At 40.2% G+C, this 20152-nt stretch overlaps 2 protein-coding genes and 1 long non-coding RNA gene across 5 annotated transcripts in view; 2 read left to right on the forward strand and 1 right to left on the reverse strand.

The window, feature by feature from the left end:
* Window positions 1-22: 22 nt before the first annotated feature.
* LOC148188626 (C-type mannose receptor 2-like) lies at window positions 23-12876 on the forward strand. Of its 2 annotated transcripts, none has more exons than XM_088081648.1 (6): window positions 23-3519; window positions 5866-6041; window positions 7157-7376; window positions 7833-8180; window positions 9219-9331; window positions 11711-12876. In XM_088081648.1, exons 1-6 carry the CDS (start codon window positions 3387-3389, stop codon window positions 11831-11833), a joined length of 1113 nt encoding a protein of 370 aa, XP_087937774.1. In that variant the 5' UTR covers window positions 23-3386; the 3' UTR covers window positions 11834-12876. The 2 variants fall into 2 exon arrangements, with proteins under 2 accessions (XP_087937774.1, XP_087937773.1); XM_088081647.1 differs by lacking the exon at window positions 11711-12876 and adding an exon at window positions 9720-10231.
* LOC121946637 (PDZ domain-containing protein 4-like) overlaps window positions 12277-20152 on the reverse strand; it is a 55050-nt gene continuing 47174 nt past the window's right edge. The window contains exons 15-18 of the mRNA XM_088081593.1: window positions 19520-19866; window positions 17606-17746; window positions 17370-17482; window positions 12277-14358 (exon numbers count right to left, since the gene is read on the reverse strand). Of these exons, the coding sequence (XP_087937719.1) occupies window positions 14118-14358; window positions 17370-17482; window positions 17606-17746; window positions 19520-19866 (842 nt within the window). The 3' untranslated portion in view covers window positions 12277-14117. The remainder of the gene's footprint in view (window positions 14359-17369; window positions 17483-17605; window positions 17747-19519; window positions 19867-20152) is intronic.
* Window positions 15968-20152, forward strand: part of LOC148188627 (uncharacterized) — a 44967-nt gene continuing 40782 nt past the window's right edge. For both annotated transcript variants that reach the window (XR_015777369.1, XR_015777370.1), the window contains exon 1: window positions 15968-16198. This is a non-coding gene — a long non-coding RNA (uncharacterized LOC148188627). The remainder of the gene's footprint in view (window positions 16199-20152) is intronic.

Raw genomic sequence — 20152 nt, forward strand, 5'->3', positions numbered from 1 at the left:
GGCACAAAATCAACAGTATCTGTGTATGAAACAACCTGCTGCATCATCTTTCAGACCGCTCACTGCAAATCACACCCAAAACATTTTTTTTAAACCATGTTGTTGTTCTAAAATATACAAAGAGCTGCAACAAGTTAAAAAAAAAACTAAAAAAAAAAAAGAAAAACACTTGCAAAAACTCAAGATATTTCCTGAGCAGAAGTACAACAATATAAGCATCAAAATATACCAAAAGTACCAAAAGTGTAATTGTGCAGTTGTGCAAAATAATATATTATTGATTTAAGGTTACTGATGCATTAGTGTGTTCATCACTTTAATGTTGCAGCTCGTAAATGTGGAGCTCATCTTAATGATATTGTGAATTTCCCCTCGGGGATTATAATATATTATATATGTAACTTGTTTAACAAAGCTCTAACTTTAATTATATGTAACCTGTACATAACCCATATAGCCTGTACACCTACTGGGTCTACTGTACTGTTGTGCTGTATTGTAAAGAATTCACTTACTAAGCCGTCAAACTTCATCCTGTCTCCTGTCCCACGTGCTCTGACCGACACGTGAGTGCGAGGGCTATCCTTGATATTCCTTAACCAGCAACCCTTTCAGAAGAAACCTTCTTCAGGGGGACACGGGCCAGTTTACAGGGTGAGACCCGAGCAGGGAGGGGAGGAATTCTCTGAAACTGTGTTCAGGTTCCCTGCCACCACCGAAACCCTCCGCCCAACAGATGGCTAAGGGAAGATCTGTAGAGATGCCAAGACTATGTGCAAAGGATCCTTTGTACTTACCCTGGCTGAGGATGGATCCTCTTGGCCCTCGCACTGATGTCCACGAGGTGCACCCTAAACGCAACATTCAGCCTTTATTGCGCCTGGCAGATTATGAAATGCGCAGGACTGTTGTTACCTCCACAACCCCCCACAAACATTATACAACTCATCCAGCACAGCAGGCAGTTAGGCCACAGGAAAACCCAGAAGAAGAGGAACACCCATTGGACGGAGTAGCCCCTCTGTTCACCTCAGCTGCCTCCAGCATCAGGCTTGATGATCACCCCGGCCTCCTCAGGGAACCTAGAGAGGACTCAGCTTCGGCCTGAACAGGCGGCTAGCCCAGCAGATACCACATCAGCCGGACCAACTACAGGGCTATATGGCCCTGATGCACACCTTTGCAGCACAGATTTTAGAAGGAGAGAGTAGCTTAGCTCCGCCCTTGCTAATTATCATTCTTTGCCTCAGTCCTTTGCAAGAGCGCTACATGAGAGATGTCCTGTTTTATTACCAGCACAAGCGTCCTTCCCTTCTCCGGTGGGCACCAGACCTCCTACATGGCCATGGCCTGAGCCCAACGCCACTCAAGCATCAGACATCAGCCACCCTCCAGCTGACCAAGGCTACAGCTCCGTCAGATACAGGAGAGTTCATAGGGAGCCACCAGCATCTGGAGACGCCATCAAGGACCTCCTAGAAAACATGATGCAGGAGCAAATACTAAAGAGCCGGTTGCATCCTCATCCCATACCCAGTCAGAGCCCCATTTGTTGGAGCTGGCCACCTACCACTTACGCCATGACCAGCTACAGCCACCTCAGAGCTACCTGCATCGGGACCACTTTGCTGCCTCAGTGTTCTACCAGTCTGCCGCTTATCCTTACCACAGCCTATGTTCCCTAAAGGCAGGTTCACCTACTTGCAACAAGTAGCCGACTGTACCAAGCTCTTTAGGTCCTTCAGATCCTCACGGACCTCTTGCAGCTAGAGGAGGCCCGCCTGATTGCCAACTCCAAACTGAATTCACTTACACCTTACATGGACACCATGACGGTGCTTAACGAAAATTATGGGCAACCCCACCTGAAGACCCAACTGAAGAACATAGCCCACATGATGGATTTTCCAGACGCTGGGACACTGTGGCTTTTGAGAGGTTTGCTCTGCAGATCCATGCACTGGTGGGCATACTGCAAAGACTCGGCCCTGAAGGTGATGCAGAACTCAAATGCGGCTCACACGTCACGAGGCTCCTTGTTAAATTACCTTTTGAACTGCGTGCGGCTTTCCGCAGACACATGTTTCACAAGCCAGGAAACATCTACACCGTCCTGGATTTCTGCCAGTGGCTTCAGAGACATGGTGTCAGGGTAACGAGGAGCAGCCCAGTGACAGGAGGGAGAAGCCTGGTTACATCAGGTGCGGCAAAAGGAGCAATCAGTACAGCCTCGGGTAGCAACCATCCTTCACGGCTCTGACAGCTCCCCAAAGGAGGGCAAGCTGGCTCCGCCTGTCAAGTCTTTGACTGTGGAGAAAGGGAAGAAGAACAAACCCAAACCTTTCTGTCCCTATTGCTCCTCAAGGTCATCAGGGTTCAGCTGTGCCATCAAGATTGCACTTAGACATGTATGCCGTCTTACACGATGGCTCAGGGCGGACAGTGCTCCTGTCGACTGCCGCCGACGAACCAGGCCTGCAGGGTACGCCAGACGACCTACCCTTGTGAATGGTCAGAGTGGACGGTTTTATTGTAATAAACATTGTTTCAATTCTTATTGCTGTTTTTAACTCTGCTCACCCCTTTAATGGAGTCCTAGGCTCCCATAACCTAGGCGGTGGTGTCAGCTTTTTGTTTTAATCTTTTAATACTTACCATTTAAGTGTATTAGTGGCTTTTAACCCTGCCATATACATATAGTGAGAATCTCAGCATCTCTGGTTCTCTCGCCTTGAAGTCAGTGTTTTTTGACTGTTTTTTCTTCTAATTCAAAGTTGTAATATAACTGCAAAGAAATACTCAGTTATTAAAAAGAAGCCCTGCATTAAAAAACATTAAAAGTAGACTGGCAGATTTCAGAAGAGATTATTATTTTGTTGAATTCTTATTATTGATGCATTAATGTGTCGATCACTTCAGTGTTACGGCCGGAAAATGCTCATTTTAAGCATTTTAAATATTCCAGGTGAGCTTGTGAAAGTAAAGTTTGATTCATCGCTCTGTTTCCTGCCTCTTCTCCCGGGGTCGTGTCCTGGTGGCAGCAGGTGGAGCAAAGCAGCCTTGGCGTTACTCAGCAACGACTGACCTGCAGCTGACCAAAGAGCTGATCAAAGAGCTCTTCATGTTCATGTAAAGGTCCACTTTGTTTATATTGCATGGAAAGGCAATAATTGTTTGCATATCAGAAAAAAGAAATGAGTCCACTTCCCCCTCTTAAAAACCAGATGTGAACTCATTGTGTTATGCCTTAATCCCTGTGTGTGTGTGTATTTGCCTCTGATGAATGTTTATCAAACATGTTATTGAAAACATGGGCGGCTCCTGAATTTCTGCTTTTCCCAAAAATGCAAATAATTGTTTTGTGTGAGCGTTTTCCCTGAGGTGAAATGACACTGAGGGACTGTGAGGCGTTCAGTCTGAACTCGGGGAGCGATTTGATCAGCCGCAAGTCCGAGGTCACACACTCAACCCGACTGAGAGCCGACGAGATGGACACAGTCCTGCTGCTCGTCATCGCAGGCAAGTGTTTGATAGGATTTATTATCTTTCTTCATCTTTATCTTTATTCTCAGTACTTTAATATATCTAAATATGGGATGCACCGTGATGTCAGTAAAAAAAAAGTTTGAAATTGGTTTTTTTTTCATAAAATAAATCAAGTGACTGCATATTTAAAAAGAAAAAAAAGTTTAAAATTCATGACTTAAAAAAACATCAAAAGTTTCTTGTCATGAGTTTGTGTGAGCGTGCCGCTCAGACGTCATCATGAGGAGCAGCCGACGGGAGTGAATGTGTTAATGACTTTCAGCTTATTTCAGCAAACAAACGTTTATCAAACTAAACTTTCATAACCTCCTTAAAATAAGACAGTGAGTTATCACTGAGAGACATACGACACATGAGGGTGAGCTTCAACGCCATGTGAGCACCACAGTGAGGCGGTCAGGACCGAGGCGCTCCACGTTAACCCTTTCAAAGCTGGAGCAGCATCGCTCTCCTTATGCTGCTTTCAGACGCCTTTCTGAAGTATTTAACCCTTTGAACCCAGAACAAACTGCTGTGATTCCTTTCAAAACATCTGAAAAAAGGTAACGGGCAGCTTGGTGAGAAATGTTCCTTTAATTGCAAGAAATTAGTACATTTAGATTTCTTTAAATGGAAGGGGAAAATATCTATGAAGAAAAGAAATAAGCCAGGGAAAACTATATTTGTTATTATCATAATTAAGTATTTTAAAAAAATTACAAAATTATTATAATTCTTATGCACTTATCTCCTTTGGTTTTTTTTAATTTTCTTTTTTTTTCATATAATGTGCAGGTTTTTGTTGTAGTTTTTACTCTTTTAGAAAACTTTTTTCTTTCTTAAATGGCGGTCTAAAACATTTAATCTTGCAGTTTTTTAGACTTTTCTAAAGTTATGGAACTGGATGGCTTAAATCTAGATTTTGAAATGAGTCCTTCTGTGGGGTTTTTTAAAACTTTAATCATAATTATTTTCTTATTTACACACGTCTCTCTGCTGATGTCGGCCAAACATAGACTGTGTGTAAAGATATTCATACACAGTCTATGAGGTCAAAGGGCAAAAGTCCCTCTGGGCCCGTGTGCGTCACCTTACCGACCTCGATGGTGAAATTCCACTTTTGGCCACCATGTAAATTTTGCATCAGAGCCTGCTGATGTTCCTGGGGGCTCGGTTTTCAGATGCGCGTCCCCAAATTTTAAATTCTAAGCAGTGCACCAATCACAACAGAGTGTGTGAGAGAGGGAGCCAGCTGACCAATCAGAGCAGACTGGGCATCTCTGGAGGCGGGACATAAGCTCAGACTGTTTGAGACAGAGGTGCTGCAGCAGAGGGCAGCACCAGACACATGATGTGTTTTTTGAACATTAAAGCATGTAAACGAATGCTAATAGACCCCCAAAATACTAATATGATCCAGAAAATAATCCTCCTCGGGCCTCTTTAAGAGCGCTGATGCAGAAATGGTGGAGTAATGCTTTTATTGATGAGGCAGGTGTGCTGTCATGCAAATTTGGGCACGTTGATGTCCGGTGGACCAATCAGATTGCTCGGTCAGATCTGCTTGTTGTATAATCAGTGTTTGATTAATTGTTTGAGGTCTAATTGGCTGTTTTCAGTGTCCTGGTGTGTGTGTTTCCTGTCAGACTCTATGTTGTCACCATTGATTGTGCTGCTGGCAGCTTGTTGTTTTCCAAACGACTAAATTCAGATTCATCCTCAATAACATCAACTGGGACTGATAATTTAACCCTCTGCTTCTTTGAGGAGTCAGAGGGTAATTTTGAGAGATGTGTGTGAAATATAAGCGTGCAGCGTGCTCTGCAGAGAGGGATCACACAGTGCAGCGTTACACTGAGGGATGCATGACGTCTGCTTTATCGGAGCTGCAGGAGAGGAGAGAAGAAAAACACAAGTTCTGACTTTTAGCTGTTGATTTGTTGTGATTTTGGGGCTTTAATCCTTTCTTTTTTGTTACATATTGAATAGTTTGGGCAGTTTCACAGAAATGTCTCTTTGGTGGAAGTGATAACATCTCAGACGTCTGCCATCCGGTTTAACAGAGTGATATGTTGGATATGTTTGTCATGTTTTTAGGCTAAAATCTTTTTTAAAAATCACTAAATATAGTAGAAAAGTACAATACTGCAGTATAAAATGTAGCCCAGAAAAATATAAAGTAAGAAAACAATAAAATAAAATGGAAATACTCAAAACTGTACTCATGTGCAGTACTTGAGTTGGGTGATGTTCGAGACAAAAACTCACATGAATAAATGTGATGTTACAAAGTGAAGAGAAATAAAGTCACCTGATCACTGTGCATGTGCGTCTCTGCAGGACTGTGTGTCGTCTCATCACACGCCGGACCCACGTTCCATTTTGTTCACGTTAAGAGGAACTGGCCCGAAGCACAAAGATACTGCAGAGAGAAATACACAGACCTGGCCACCATCACCAGCATGAAGGACATGAACAGCCTGACCAACAGCTTTAATTTAAGCGAGCACCAACAGGTAGAGTCAGGAGGATTCAGCTGTTTCACTTCTCTTCTCCCTCTCTTTGTTAAGTCGTGTCGATAACTGTGTCGCTGACAGGTGGGTTAAACTTTCAAAATCTGATACTACAAAAAATATTGACTCAGTGCAGTAAAAGTACAGTATTCCCTCTAAAATGTAGCAGAGTGGAAGTATAAAGTGTTTTCAGTCCAGACTTCCCTCGTGGTGTTTCAGTGTTTCCCTGTTGAGCTGCAGTGGAGGGACGGGAACAAAAGGAGGAGGACTGAAACTTTGGAAGCTTTTGAAAATATTTTAATATAATTTTTATACTACTGAGGTTGTTCCACATCACGTACACTGAGCGCAGATTACAGAGGATCTCTTTAACCCTTTCAAAGCTGAACTAACTGACTGACTTTCTTTCAAAAACATTGGAAGAAGGCAATGAGCAACTCAACAAGAAATGGCCCCAAAATGAGGAAGAAATTAGATACGATTACCTGAAAATAAAAAAAGGAGAAAAAAGCACAAAAAAAGGCAAATTACAAACAAACACAAAAAAATGTCCTTAAGAAAGAGGTGAACATATTTTTTTTATGTAACATAATTTCATTGTTATTATTTTTGTTTTGCAAAAAAACTTCAATTGAATAAAACTATAACTAAAACATTAAAAAAAAAACACTTCAGTAAAAACAAAATGTAAAAAAAAAGACTTTAATTAAAATACGAAATTACAAAATATTTCAAAACAGCACTTCAGTTCACATAAACTTAATTACTCTGAAAAACTTTACAGAGTTTAGGGCAGAATTAACAAAAGCTGCCTCTTCATGCCTTTTAGTTCTGACCTCTGCAACAACCAAGAGGCTTGAGTCCGAGGATCTCAGAGACCCAGCAGCCACATAAATGTTGACCATGTCAGACAGATCAGACGCTGCAAGACCTTTGATTTTGAAATGAGCTGAGCGACAGACGGGTAATCAGTGTGACGATTTTAAGACTGGAGTGATGTGGACTTCCTGTCTGGGTTTTGGTCCGAACACGTGCTGCTGCGTTTATGTCTGATGTCAAAATGTGGAACAAAAGCTGCACGTCTGATTCTTTTTATGTCCATCAAATGTTGTTTTCAGTTAGCCTGGATAGGACTGTACGACGACGTGGACAACTGGAGGTGGTCACTGTCAGACACGAGCTTCTACGGACACGGAGAGACCGAGTTCAGACGATGGAGGCCTGGAGAACCCAACAACCAGGACAGTGGAGAATACTGCACAGAGATGTGGGCTGATGGCTATTGGAATGACCTCACCTGTGATGTCCGTCATAAGGCGGTCTGCTGTGACGTCACAGGTGAGAACTTTAACTGGTGAAGACACAAACAAACCAGTTTAGTTTGTTGACCTCTGACCTTCTCTGCGTCTCTTTGCGTCTTCAGTTCCTTTAATGTCATTTAAAGCAGACGGAGCAGAGCTCGGCCTTCGTTTGAATTTTGGAAGCGGGGTCATCAAACTTTATTAATGTCCCGAAACAGGTGGAGCATGAACTCAGGTTTATCCCTCGTCACTGTCTCCGTCAAAAAGGCTTTAAGAAAAGGAGACAAAATAGCTGTGACGTGTCTTTATGGATGAATGTGAGACTGGACGCCTGCATGTTCATATGCACACAGCTCCGTGCTGATTTCACCTTCATGCTCAGATTCATCACTGAACAAAAAGACAAAAATATTCAGAAGTAGAGAGAAAATAAAGTGTTTATGTTGTTTGTTGTGTTGCCTCTACACAGCTCTTCACTGTGGTTCATTTTCAGGCTCTAATGTGACATTTGTCCTCATTGACACCTTCATGAACTGGACTGAGGCCCAGAGCTACTGCAGACAGCACCACACAGACCTGGCCAGTGTGAGGAACCTGGCAGAGAACCAGCAGGTACATCAGCTGATGACTGCAGCAGGAGAGTCATACGTCTGGATCGGCCTCTTCAGAGACTCCTGGAAGTGGTCAGATGGAGGTAACTCCTCTTTCAGGTACTGGAGACAATCGCAGCCTGATAACTATGAGAGTAAGGAGGCTTGTGTGGCTGCAAACTTTAACCAGTCTGGAAACTGGGAGGACTGGAACTGTGACTACAAGAGAGCGTTCATTTGCTACAGCAAACGTGAGTGATGACCTATGATTCAAATGATATTTATTTGACCTCAGCATTAAATTTCCTCAATGATGATATTACATAACAATAATAATAATTAACAGTGAACTCTAGACAATAACTTTTAACTGTCATGATGCTGATAGTTTTTATGGAATTATTTGGAAGGTTAGCAGCAGTGTTGATAAAGTCAATTTAGTTTTATTTTATTAATATTTCACCAAACCATAAAAAGGTTACCAAAAATTAAAAACCTGATGAGTTTGTGTCGACTTAATGCAGAAAATAAGCAACAGATGGAGGAAAAAATACACTTAAAAAAAGATCAAATGACTGGCAGCAACGGCTGAAAAACCAAAATCATAAAATAAAATAAACCATAAGAAAAAGCAACAAACTTACAGGAATTTACATTAATAGAATATACAACTAAATAAGATATATTTATAGATATTTCTTGATTTATTACACTGAAATACCTTAAAAAAAACTGTGGTTATGAGTAATAAACATTCCAAAAATAGTAAAATAATACTTTTATTGGGAAAAATTTAAAAATATCTTGTAAACTTGTGTTAGATACAAATTTAAGGTATTCATAGTTTTATTATTTTGTGGATTTTGACCTTTAATTTCATGTCATAAGATTTCAAACTTATATGATAAAAAAGCATAATTATTGTAGTTTCACAGTAAAACATTTTAATGAGATAATTGTCATTTACATTATAAAAAATGTGTTAAGAAAATGCAATTTAATGTATTTATTTTATCAACAGTTTTTATTGCTTGTGCATAAATTGTTCAAATTTGAAAACTGTAGGACGATGGTAAAAAAAAACTTGAAAAAATAGAAAAAACAGTCTTGAACAATAATACATTTAGGAAAATTATTGTCACAATTATGTTTTTGTGCTGTTACATTTTGAATTGAAATATGAAAATAAATGGTTGTCCAACAAATTTCAAAAACAAAAATCTTTAATTTGGGTTTCCTAATGTAAATCTATTGTTTAAAGTGATGAAATCCTGAAACTTTTTCCGCAGCCGAACCACCAAAGCCGACTACGACCAAGCAAGTGTTCAGACTGAGGCTGAGCAAAGAGGACTCCTCTCTGGACCTGAATGACCCTGCTGTGGCCGAGAGCCTCTTGAAGCAGGTAAATCACGTTTTCTCATTTTCTGCAAAGACAAAACCACCGAACGACTCCTCCAAGCACATTAAAATACGATAAGACTCGATCGATCCCCAGAGAGGAAATTCGGCTTAGAGCAGAAGAAGAAACAGACTGAGGAGGAAACAGATAAAGAGCTACTGAAAGTAATAAATGCAGCAAAATAAGAACCTTCAGTAAATGACATTCAGCAGCTAAAAACATGAGAAACATCACAACACTTTGTCCACATCCAGGACATGACTGGAGCTTTGTGTGAACACACGTGTGCAGAAGTAAAGAGTCTGTTAGTGCCACTCTGCAGGCCTTATTGATGTCCAATGAAGAAGAATCAACACTCAGCACAAACTTTGCTATCTGCCACCAAATGCAGCAGGAAAGTGCCCGAAAACGATCCAGCCGTCTGAGAGACGCCAGAGAGTTTACAAGAGAAGAAGAAAGTCCAACAGAGCAACAAGAATTACTGCCTCACGATACGACGCTGAGCAACGACCCAGCATTATGATGTCGCAGTGAGGCTGACCTCTGACCTTTAGCATTTAAAGTCTCATCACCTCCTCATTATATCCTGTCAGACATCTGTGTCAAACTTTGTCTTCACAAACGTGTGAATTCTTGAGTTACGGCCAAAATCATTTTGTGAGCTCACAGAGACCTTCGACCCAGGGTTCCCCAGGATCCTTAAAAAGTCTTAAAAGGCCTTGAATTCATTCATCTTAAAATAAAGCCTTAATTGGCATCAAAATGTCTTAAATCAATCTTTCAAAAGTCTTAAAATCCTTCGACAGTGGAGGTAGGATTGTTATAAATCTTTTCTTTCTGACACTGCAAAAGCTCAAAATGAAAAAATCCATCTGAGTCGTGTTTTATGTTACAATAAATTTAAAACATAACAAAGATTCCTCCATCACCTCAAGTAACTGATAACAATACATTTTTCCTTTAGTATTGAAAAAATACTACTACTGAAAAAATGGTCCTAAATTTTAATTCCAGCTGCATTAAAAGTCTTTAAAGTCTTAAATCCCACTTACCTTAAGTTACAGGAAACCTGCTTCAACCACCAAATTCTCATCCGTTCATTCTTGAGTCGGAGTTAGGGATGCAACCTGTCCCGTATAATACCGAATCATCCCGTATTTAAAGGTCAAATGTGCTGTCCCGTACTCAATCAATATTGAATCAATACAGGACGCAATTTGTCCCGTTTTTCTGAACACAAAACAGGATTCATCACAGAACACTGACGAGATTTTGCACCAAAGTCCGACAGCTCACTCCAACTGGAGCAGCCACTCACTCAGTTTTACAAACTGTCACACTTTTCCAACAAACACCTGTCATTGCGCGACCAATACACACGGAGTGTGGTATGGGTGCTATTATGTTATTAATGGCGTTATTAATAGTGTTATTAAAAGCGTTATTAATGGTGCCCATACCACTAATTCATCACATGTACCTGTAACCATCTTTAAGGTGACACCACAATCATCATCACAGATCATCAGACAGATTATGATGATTATTATGATGATTCATTAACAGCTCTCACATTTAAACAGACTTTCCAAAGATCATGAGCAGGAAAATAATGGCTTAAATGTAAGCTAAATTAAAATGATGATAATTACATTCATAACACAGGCTCAGTGATTATTTAGGTTCACCTCAGTAAGTTTATGATGGCGTCTCAAAGTAAAATTTTTGCGTAACGCAGTGAAGTCGTAGTACGGTCTTAACATGTAGGCCAGTGGAAAGTGTTTTAAAATGTGATTTCTGCATCTCGCCTACGCTGTCTCCATCTTTCAAATATACCACATAGTATTTTGACAGTCTGAAATCTGATATTTTTATCGAATTGATGCAACTATTTCCTGTCATGTACTCTTTATGTCCTTTTCATGTTGAGAGCAGCCAAAGCCTTTAGGCTACATTTCTGCATAAAAAACACAAACTGATGCACAAGAATTCATCAGAATGAAACGAAGTGTCTGACTCTCTAAATCTCCCAAATCTAAATCTCCCCTCTTCATTTGTGTCCCTCTGGCATGGGCCTGCGAGGCGTCCTTCATTTTTCCACCCACAAGGTGGCAACCCGAGTTCAAATGAACCTTTTTGCCAAATTTGAAGACATTTCCAATCGTCGTCGAGAGATTTTGCTCACAAAAACTAAAAGGACGTTCATACAACCTGAAAGCGTGAGGCCTCCAGCCGCGGCTATCGCTGCTGCAGCTGCATTAAAAAGGTGAACATAAAGCCGAGCGCTGCTGAAATGGAGCTTCAGATGAGGAGAAAATGAAAAAGCGTGCAGAATGTAATCTGTGTGTGTGAGCGATGATGTTGAGGAGTTTTGTGTCTCAGATCAAACAGAAGCTGAAGGACCAGGGGCTGAGTGACGACGTCAGACTGAGCTGGAGGAAGCAGCCGGGTGGAAAAATCTTCCACAAGGAGGAGAAGAAGAAGACCACGAAGGACGAGCTTTAAGCTTCAGCTGTCTGTTTTCAGCAGAGAAAAGTGAATTTCTTTCCTCAAAGTCCTCACGTAACGAGTCAGAGCAGAGCTGCAAGAATACGCTGAGTCATGGATTATTCACAGATATTAAGATCATCAGTTCATCCTTTTAGTCATTTTGTGAGCTGGTTCCAGCTTCTTGATGCTTTTCTTTGTCAGATATGATCAGAAACTTCATATCTGAAATTGTTGCTCCATTAAAACAAGACACAAGATTTATCTTTTTAGCCCGTTGGAAATTATAACAGGCTTTTTCACCATATTTCAACATTTTATACATTAGATTAGATAAGAAAAGATACTTTAAGATAAAATAAAATCATAAAAATCATAAAATCATTTCTCTTGAAATCATCAAGAGGCGCAGTTTTGAACGACCAGGAGACACTTTCTGCATCTTAACTCACCTCATGTAATTGAATTTAATCAGATATTTTTATTTCTTTTTTTGCACTTTCACCACTAAAAATTGTCTGCACGAGGCTTTGTACACTACACCACTTTAGAGTCAGGAATTATGTCAAGTAATCCACAATACTTAATTCATGCATTTCATTACTTAATATTAATCTCTTTTTACACAAGTCCAACACAATGATGGACAAAACCAAGGAAACAGCCCCATGAGCAACACCATTTAGTTGTCTACATATGAAAGAAATGTACTTATAATAGGGTAAAAAAAAGGAGCAGAATGTAGTAAAAATGTCTCAAAAGGCATTCTGGGATTTACAAATGATGCAGCTGTAAATCAAAAGGCAGGTGACAAATACAACAATTCTTTGTCACAACCGTCACAGATCAATGAGATCTGACTGTCAGATATAAAAACAGGGATTTTTCCTTTAACGCACATGGCGGTTGAATACTGAAAGTTGGTCAAAAGTACAATCTCAATGTGTTTCCGGCGCCACCGCCATAAATGTCTGTACATTTCTCAGAGAAAAAAAAAGTCATTCAGATTCTGAGAGGTGAAGCTTAAATCTGCAAAATAAAAATCACTCGACTTCCTCTGACTCTTCTTAAGTATTTCCTTTTAAATGAAAACATGAGTTCAGAAGTTGCTCTCTTAAAGGTTCCCATCCTATCGACGTGTTCGGTGGAGCGTCTCAGTGTCCGTGTCTGTCAGGCACAAATCACACTGCACTTAATGAGGAATTTCAATCAGAGGAGGCAGCGACGAGAAGGTCGGCTCAAAGTTTCCTTCAACAGAAAGTCACGCCTTTTGCTTCAAACGATACTGAGCGACAGTCGAAAACTTAAGTTCAGCTGAGCTCTGACTGATCTCAGCGGCCTCAAGGAAGTCCAACAATTAGCACAATTTTTTACCCAAAAAGTAGAAACAGTTCTAACTCAAAGAGATGTATTCTTGCTGATTAGAAATAAATTAACAGATTTAGAAAATAAAAAATAAATGACTAGGGGAAAAGGAAAAAGGGTAGACAAAAATTATTTCTGATTCAATTATTTTTATTTACAACTCATTAAAAAAGTTTAATTACATGTTAAAATAAATGTTAAATATTTAACAGAATTATTTTATTTTTATGTACTTCTGCTATAAGTAATTTCCTTTTTTAAGTTTCTTTTTTTGTCTTTTTTAAAACTACTTTCAGGTAATTTTCTTGTTCTTTTTACTAATTTCTTGCTAAATTTTGGGTCATTTTTCTTCCATTCTCCCCATGTTTGTTTTTTTTTAAAGAAAATAAATTAAGCCAATTGGCTAAAGTTTTGAATGCAGGTACATCCTCACCATGTTTCTTTTCCTAAACCTAACCCTCTTTAACTTTACGTTAAAGGCAGGACGTCATTCGTAGGTGCTAATTTAGTGGATATCATGGCTGCTGAAAAGGTCTTCTGTTCTCGGTTTCAGCCTTCAGGTCGAGCAGCTCGACCGTTCGTGCAGTTTTTCGGGGTTATTCCTGATTTATTCTGAGGCTTTTGCAGCTTGTTTGATGTTGAGTCCCTCTTTTTTTCTACTTTTTCAGGCCTGTTCTCCAACATTTCAGCTGTCTTCTGCTACACATCATCCTTATACTCCGTCCTCTCGTCTCTGTTTTTCCTCTTTCCCTTCTTCGTCCACCAAAATGTTTCAGGTTTTAAATCTCGACTCATTTCATTTAGTCTCCTACTCCTTTCAACAGGTGTCCATCTTCCCTCCAGCTCAAAGAAATCCAAAGCTTTGATTTTGTAGTTCTTTGTAAGCTTCCTCCTCCTCCTCCTCCTCCTCCTCCTCCTCCTCCTCTCTGCCCTCAGGTCACACCGTGGTCACGGAGAGCAGAGGGTTGTATATTTTCTTCCCGTCCGGCGACCTGGAGCCGTGAGCCAGCAGCTCTTGGATGGTGATCCAGTTGTCGAGGATGCGTCGATTCCTCCTCTTCATGATCTTCTTCTGGCTCAGCAGCAGGATGTTGTTGCTAGGAGACTCCTGTCGGGGGTGAAGCTGAGCGGTCTGCGATGACCGGAGGTCCTCAGCGCCGCGTGTTGATGATGTGTCCCTGGACAAAAAGCAGAGAGAAATCCTGATTTAGGTCACTAAAAAGATAAAATGTCTTACACTGTGCAAACCAGATAAATCTTATATCTCAAGAAACAGTATAACTTATTTTACTGAGTCTCACTGAAAATAGACATTTTTTTGCACTTGTGGAACTTAGTATTTTTGTCCATTAACTGCCAAAAATATTTCAAATCATGCCTTTTACCTGTGTAGTATTTTTGATATAAACAAGCTTTTATTTTTACCTTTATTTATTTTACCTTTTCGATTTATGTTTTTTCTATCTTATTTCCTTTTTTGTGGTTTTATTGCCTTTGCTGTTGTCTGTTTTTTTTTGTTTTTGTTTTTTTTTGTATTATTTTATCATGACACATTATGTCCCGCATCTAACATTATTTCTCCTCTGGTTTCATCGATCCTGTCTCTACCCTGGTTACGTCTCGCTTGTGTTCAATTTTTGTCAACTCAGTTTTTAAAGGTCCTAAATAATAATAATAATAATAATAATAATAATAATAATAATAATAATAATAATAATATTAATGTTATTATTATTATTATTATTATTATTATTATGCTTTTTAAAGCACTCTGGCATCCCATTTACCCTTAAAACTTTTTTTTTCATTTCCTGGAAAAATGATAAATTGTTATATTTAATTAAAATTTAATTTAATTATAAATATTAAAACTTGTTAGTAATTCATTTTGAGTAGAACAGTAACTTACAACTGCAATCATTTTTTTTAAAAAAAATTAGAATTTTGATTTACTTGTACTTGAATACTTACACTACTTTACACACATATACTCCACTACATTTCAAAGGGAAATGATGTACTTTTTACTCCATTTATTTGCAGGCTTTAGTTACTATAACCCCCTGAGCAGGACAACCTTGGCTATCAGAATATTTAGGCTGCAGTGATGTCATTTGAATGTACAAATAGTTATGAGACCATAAAGACAAAAGAAAAATCAAGACAGAAATTGAATTGTACAGATCTTTAGTGAAAATCACACAAAAGTATTAAACACAAGCTTTTTTGTAGTAGAAAACCTTTCTCCTAAGTGTTGGGAATAAAAAATGAAATTATGAAAAAATAAACATTATAACTATTATAGTTCAAAAAATGGACCACTTTTCCAAAAAAAAAGTCCCATCGTTTTGTTAATTACATTATCTGTGCCATTCTGCACAGCAGCTCCTCTCTGTGCTGCTGCAGAGGGCCACATCACACTCCTGACACCTCAGAGAGGGCCCCGATCCTCCTGCCTGCTCTGCCTGCAGTCAACACAGGGTTAACGTCCATGTGAGGCCCTGCTGCCTGTTACACTGTCTCCTGATCTGCATTATTATTATTATTATTATTATTATTATTATTATTATTATTATTATTATTATTATTATTATTATTATTATTATTATTATTATTTTCGGGGCTCAGCGTTTATGCTAATGCACGAGGCGCTGCCAATAACAGAGCCATAATGCAGCAGGATTGGACCAATCACAGCGCGGTTTGCTTCAGATGACGTATGGCATACGTAGGCGGATACAAAGAGTCGGATCGTCTTCCGATTGGCCGACAACACCAAAACAAACTCTGACCCCTCCAAAGGAACTATGGGAAACCAATATGGCGTTTAGCATCGATGCTAGTGTACTTTTATCACCGAAATATGATTAAAATATGGACGGAAGACACCCGATATCGGATCTGTCATCGCGGATTTATCGAACAACGTCCCGTAAAAACACCCGATGTCCAGGCTGGATACCGAGACACCGGAGACATCCCCGTGAACGGCGCAGCCGGGAGCTTCCGCCAAAGACAGTAAGACATCCGACACACGGGCTCAGATTTAGACACTTTACATAAGGGGGACAGCTTAGTCTCCGGAGACCACGCCGGGCTCATTTTATTAATGCAAAATATCAAATGAATCCCTGTGCAAAAGAATTCATTATCAATATTTTGTCGTTGTTGTTTTTGACAGCACAGCTCGTAAAATGCTCTCATCTTGCAGCCTCACATAAAAATGAATATTATTTTACCAACAGCGTTTCAGTAAAGATGTGTTTTATTCCTAATTCGGAGCTCTGGCCCTTTAAGAGCTCAGGTGTCTCAGGTGTCTCAGGTGACGCTGATTAACTGCTGTCTGTCCTGGTTCGGTGCTCAGCTGTCAGAGTGATTCACTGTTTGGTTTCCAGAATCTGTGATTTCCCTTAAAATAACTTTGACTGATGGATTATTATATTATTAAGAATTAAGAATTAAGAATAGGGTAAATAGAAAAATAAAGTCAAATTCATAATAAAATGTATAATATTTCTGTGAAATAATTTAAAATATAGGCTATAATTATGATTATTAGAAATATAGCTCTATGGAGAAAAAAAATCCTACAATTTTTTAAAAGTATTTTTTTTGTCAAAGGTCAACTATGAGGATGATGATGATGGTGGTGACTGATGAAGATTACGATTAAAATCTCCTATGATTGAAAAGAAACGGTTCCTGAAACTATCTGATTAAGTCACGTGTTTCCTGTCTTTCCTAACGTTTCCTCTTTCCTCACGTTTCCTCTTTCCTCACGTTTCCTGTTTTTCCTCACGTTTCCTGTTTTTCCTCACGTTTCCTGTCTTTCCTCACGTTTCCTGTCTTTCCTCACGTTTCCTGTCTTTCCTCACATGTTTCCTGTTTTTCCTCACGTTTCCTGTCTTTCCTCACATGTTTCCTGTTTTTCCTCACGTTTCCTGTCTTTCCTCACGTTTCCTGTCTTCCCTCACGTTTCCTGTCATCGTTTTTGAATTTCTGGATTTGAAACAAGCGTTGATTGTGTGATTGTGCAGTGTGTTTTTGTGCGTTGATTTTTCTATGTTGTGTGTAATTGTTATGATGTTTATGTTGCTTTTGAACTCCTGGAAAGTGTCTTTGAGTCCTTGAAAAGCGCTTTATAAATGGAAAGTGTCATTTATTTTCTGAAACTGGATCTGCAGTGTACCTGTCTCCTCTGAGGTAGTCCAGCCGGCTCTGCATCATGTACTCTCGTCTCCGGCGGTATTCTCTGGCTCTCAGCAGCTGCTGCTTCCTCTCCTCTTTGCTCCAGTATCGGCCCTGTCGGTGCACAGTGTCACAGACGTTTGTGGAGACGTTTCAGACCCTCAAAGACAGATCTGATCAGTCCAGTCTAAACTCGGTCTAAACTGCCGCGCTGAGTCAGGACCGTGATTGCTTTACCTGTTTCATCTCACTGGCAGCGTCGTCGTCGGTCGTCATCCCGCTCCGTTCCTCCCTGATCTTCATGGCCCGCGCCTTCAGGAGACGATCCCGGACGGGTCGCTTGGCCACGTAGCGAGTGCCGTCACTCCGGATCTTTACCTGGAAACGAAAAGGACAAATCAAAAGTCATATTCCTGCTGGAACGCGTCGGCTTATGTTTAAGAGCTTTTATTGATGATCTTTAATGGGAGAAAAAGCAGCTGTTTTCTGTCAGTCAGCCAGTAACCCGCGTCACGTTTCCACGGCACCAATACTCAACTCAGGGGCCGCTTTTACACGGTGACGCGGGGCCAGGGGCCAGTCACAGCTGCCACAAACATGTTTCGAGGAGTTTGGGACATTTCTGGGATTTCAAGATGTTTTTTTAGGACTTCTGGACATACACAACAAGGACTGTAAGATGTCCTTAGGAGTTTTGGAGAATTGCAAGGATTTCAAGTAGTGCTGGGCCGTTAACGGCGTTAACGTGCTGCGTTAACGCGAGATTCTTATTGCGCGATAAACTATTCACTAAGTTGTGTCTATACAGTGAGCAAGGCGCCAATTTCACTTTGTTGTTTAAGCGCGGATGTATACCTGGTCGAATTACGCGGAGGGGGCGCGAACAAGGCGGAAGCTGGTCTGCCTGAGTGACTGGAGTGATTGGCTCAAGCCGTGTCACAAAGCTGCTGACCGTTAATGGTCTTCTTCATGACCTCTAATGTAGGCCCACAGTTCGGTTAGGGTCATGTTATCAGAGGCTGCGCCCTCTGCTGTTCATTCCAGTTAGCAGGAAAAAGCTTTTTCCACATGGAGACAGAACCTGTGCTCCTAAATGTCTGTGTTTAACAAAATAAAAAAAAGTTAAACACCAAAGTAAATCTTATGGAACATTATTTTTCTTTACCAAATATTATAGTAGAACAGCTTTCTCGAGCAGTTTGTGATGCATTTTCATCATTTAGATAGATAGATATTATTTTGAATGTCTTTGGCAAAATTCAAATCTATAATTTTAATCTAGATTAATCTAGATTAACTACAGGATTGCAGTGAGATTAATCTAGATTAAAAAAATTAATCTATGCCCAGCACTAATTTCAAGACATTTCAAGGATTTCAGGTACGTGTCTAGGACTTTAACACATTGTCAGGACGTTTTCCAGGATTTAAAGACATTTGTAGGGTTTTTGGATGTTTCTGGGGATTTAGGACATTTCTAAGATTTTGGACATTTTTAGCACTTTGGGACATTTCCAGGATTTAAGGATGTTTTCTTCAAGGATTTCTGGATATCTCTGCAGGATTTTAAGACGTTCTTAGGAGTTAAAGACATTTGCAAGGATTTCAAGACATTTTAAGGATTTTAGGTATGTTTCTAGGATTTCAGTAAATATCTAGGATTTTAGCACATTTCTAGGATTTTCAGGATGTGTTCCAGGATTTAAGAACATTTTTAGGATTTTCAGGACATGTTTCTGGGAATTTCATTTCTAGGATTGCCGCACATTTTTAGGACGTTTTCCAGGATTTTGGGACATTTTGGGGACTTTAGGATATTACAACTGAACAGGAACGAACAGGGCCCCGCCCTCATGGCTGCGTCCAGACTTCCTATAAAACATCCATGGAATAAAAGTGTTTGCACTGACAGTATGAAGGAAATATAGTTTTGGGGTTTTTGACCACTAAAGCCAGTAAACTTGTATTTTGGGTATGTATGAGCCTGAAAATGAGCATAATAGAAGCATAATCCTTGACTGTTGATCTTTCCAGTTTGCTCAAAGGAACAGAAACAGATTTTTTTTTTTGCGGGAGCTCATTTCCGTCATAGTAATAGTTAATAAAAAGCTGGAGGATGACTTGGCTTAACGAGCGCACATCGCCCTTTACCTTCCACTCCATGCGCTGCGGTGAGGCTGTGGGTGATGAGTGCGTCAGCCCGAGCGGTAGTGCCAGTCCTAACCGCGAGGCGCCTCTGTGGTGGTCCTCCAGACCACAGGGGGCGCTGTTCACGCTCCTGGGGCTGGCTGGGCCGCTGCTGCCCGTGCCCATCCCCCTCTCCTCGCCCTCGGCCCTCGCTCTGTCTCTCACTCGATCCAGAGGGTCCACCAGGCCCTCGGAGGGCAGCGTCATGCAGCTCTGGTAGCGCTCTAGCGGCTTGTTGTGGCTGTGGTGTCTTCTGCTGAAATAGGGACTGGACTCTGCACTTCCACCGCCGCACCTGTCGGTGGCGCCACCTGCAATGATGACAATAGCTGATAGAGTAATTGAGGGCCACATTGAAGAAAAATATAAAGGTTTTTGAGACTTCGGGTATATAGTCGTTTTTTATGAGAGTAAAATTAGAATTAAAAAAATTGTAGATTATTTCTGATAATAATCTACAATAATTTCCTAAATAATGATTAGATGTATAAATGAAGTTTTCTGGACATTTTTCCAGAGTTTTTCGATATCATATAATGCACCCCCCAGCTAATTTTCAGATGATTTTCTAATCACCTTATACCTTTTTTTCCAGAT

The sequence above is a fragment of the Plectropomus leopardus genome, chromosome 9 (genome assembly GCF_026936395.1).
Source record: "Plectropomus leopardus strain MGB_pleo_1.0 chromosome 9, ASM2693639v1, whole genome shotgun sequence".
NCBI classification, from domain to species: domain Eukaryota; kingdom Metazoa; phylum Chordata; class Actinopteri; order Perciformes; family Serranidae; genus Plectropomus; species Plectropomus leopardus.

Bases quoted from the DNA above. Each gene is read 5' to 3' on its own strand.
- LOC148188626 (XM_088081647.1), top strand. From the start codon at position 3,387: ATGACACTGAGGGACTGTGAGGCGTTCAGTCTGAACTCGGGGAGCGAT. The intron at 8,181-9,218 runs GTGAGTGATGAC...CTTTTTCCGCAG, and splicing joins GTTCATTTGCTACAGCAAAC to CCGAACCACCAAAGCCGACT. The intron at 9,332-9,719 runs GTAAATCACGTT...CACCAAATGCAG, and splicing joins CCGAGAGCCTCTTGAAGCAG to CAGGAAAGTGCCCGAAAACG.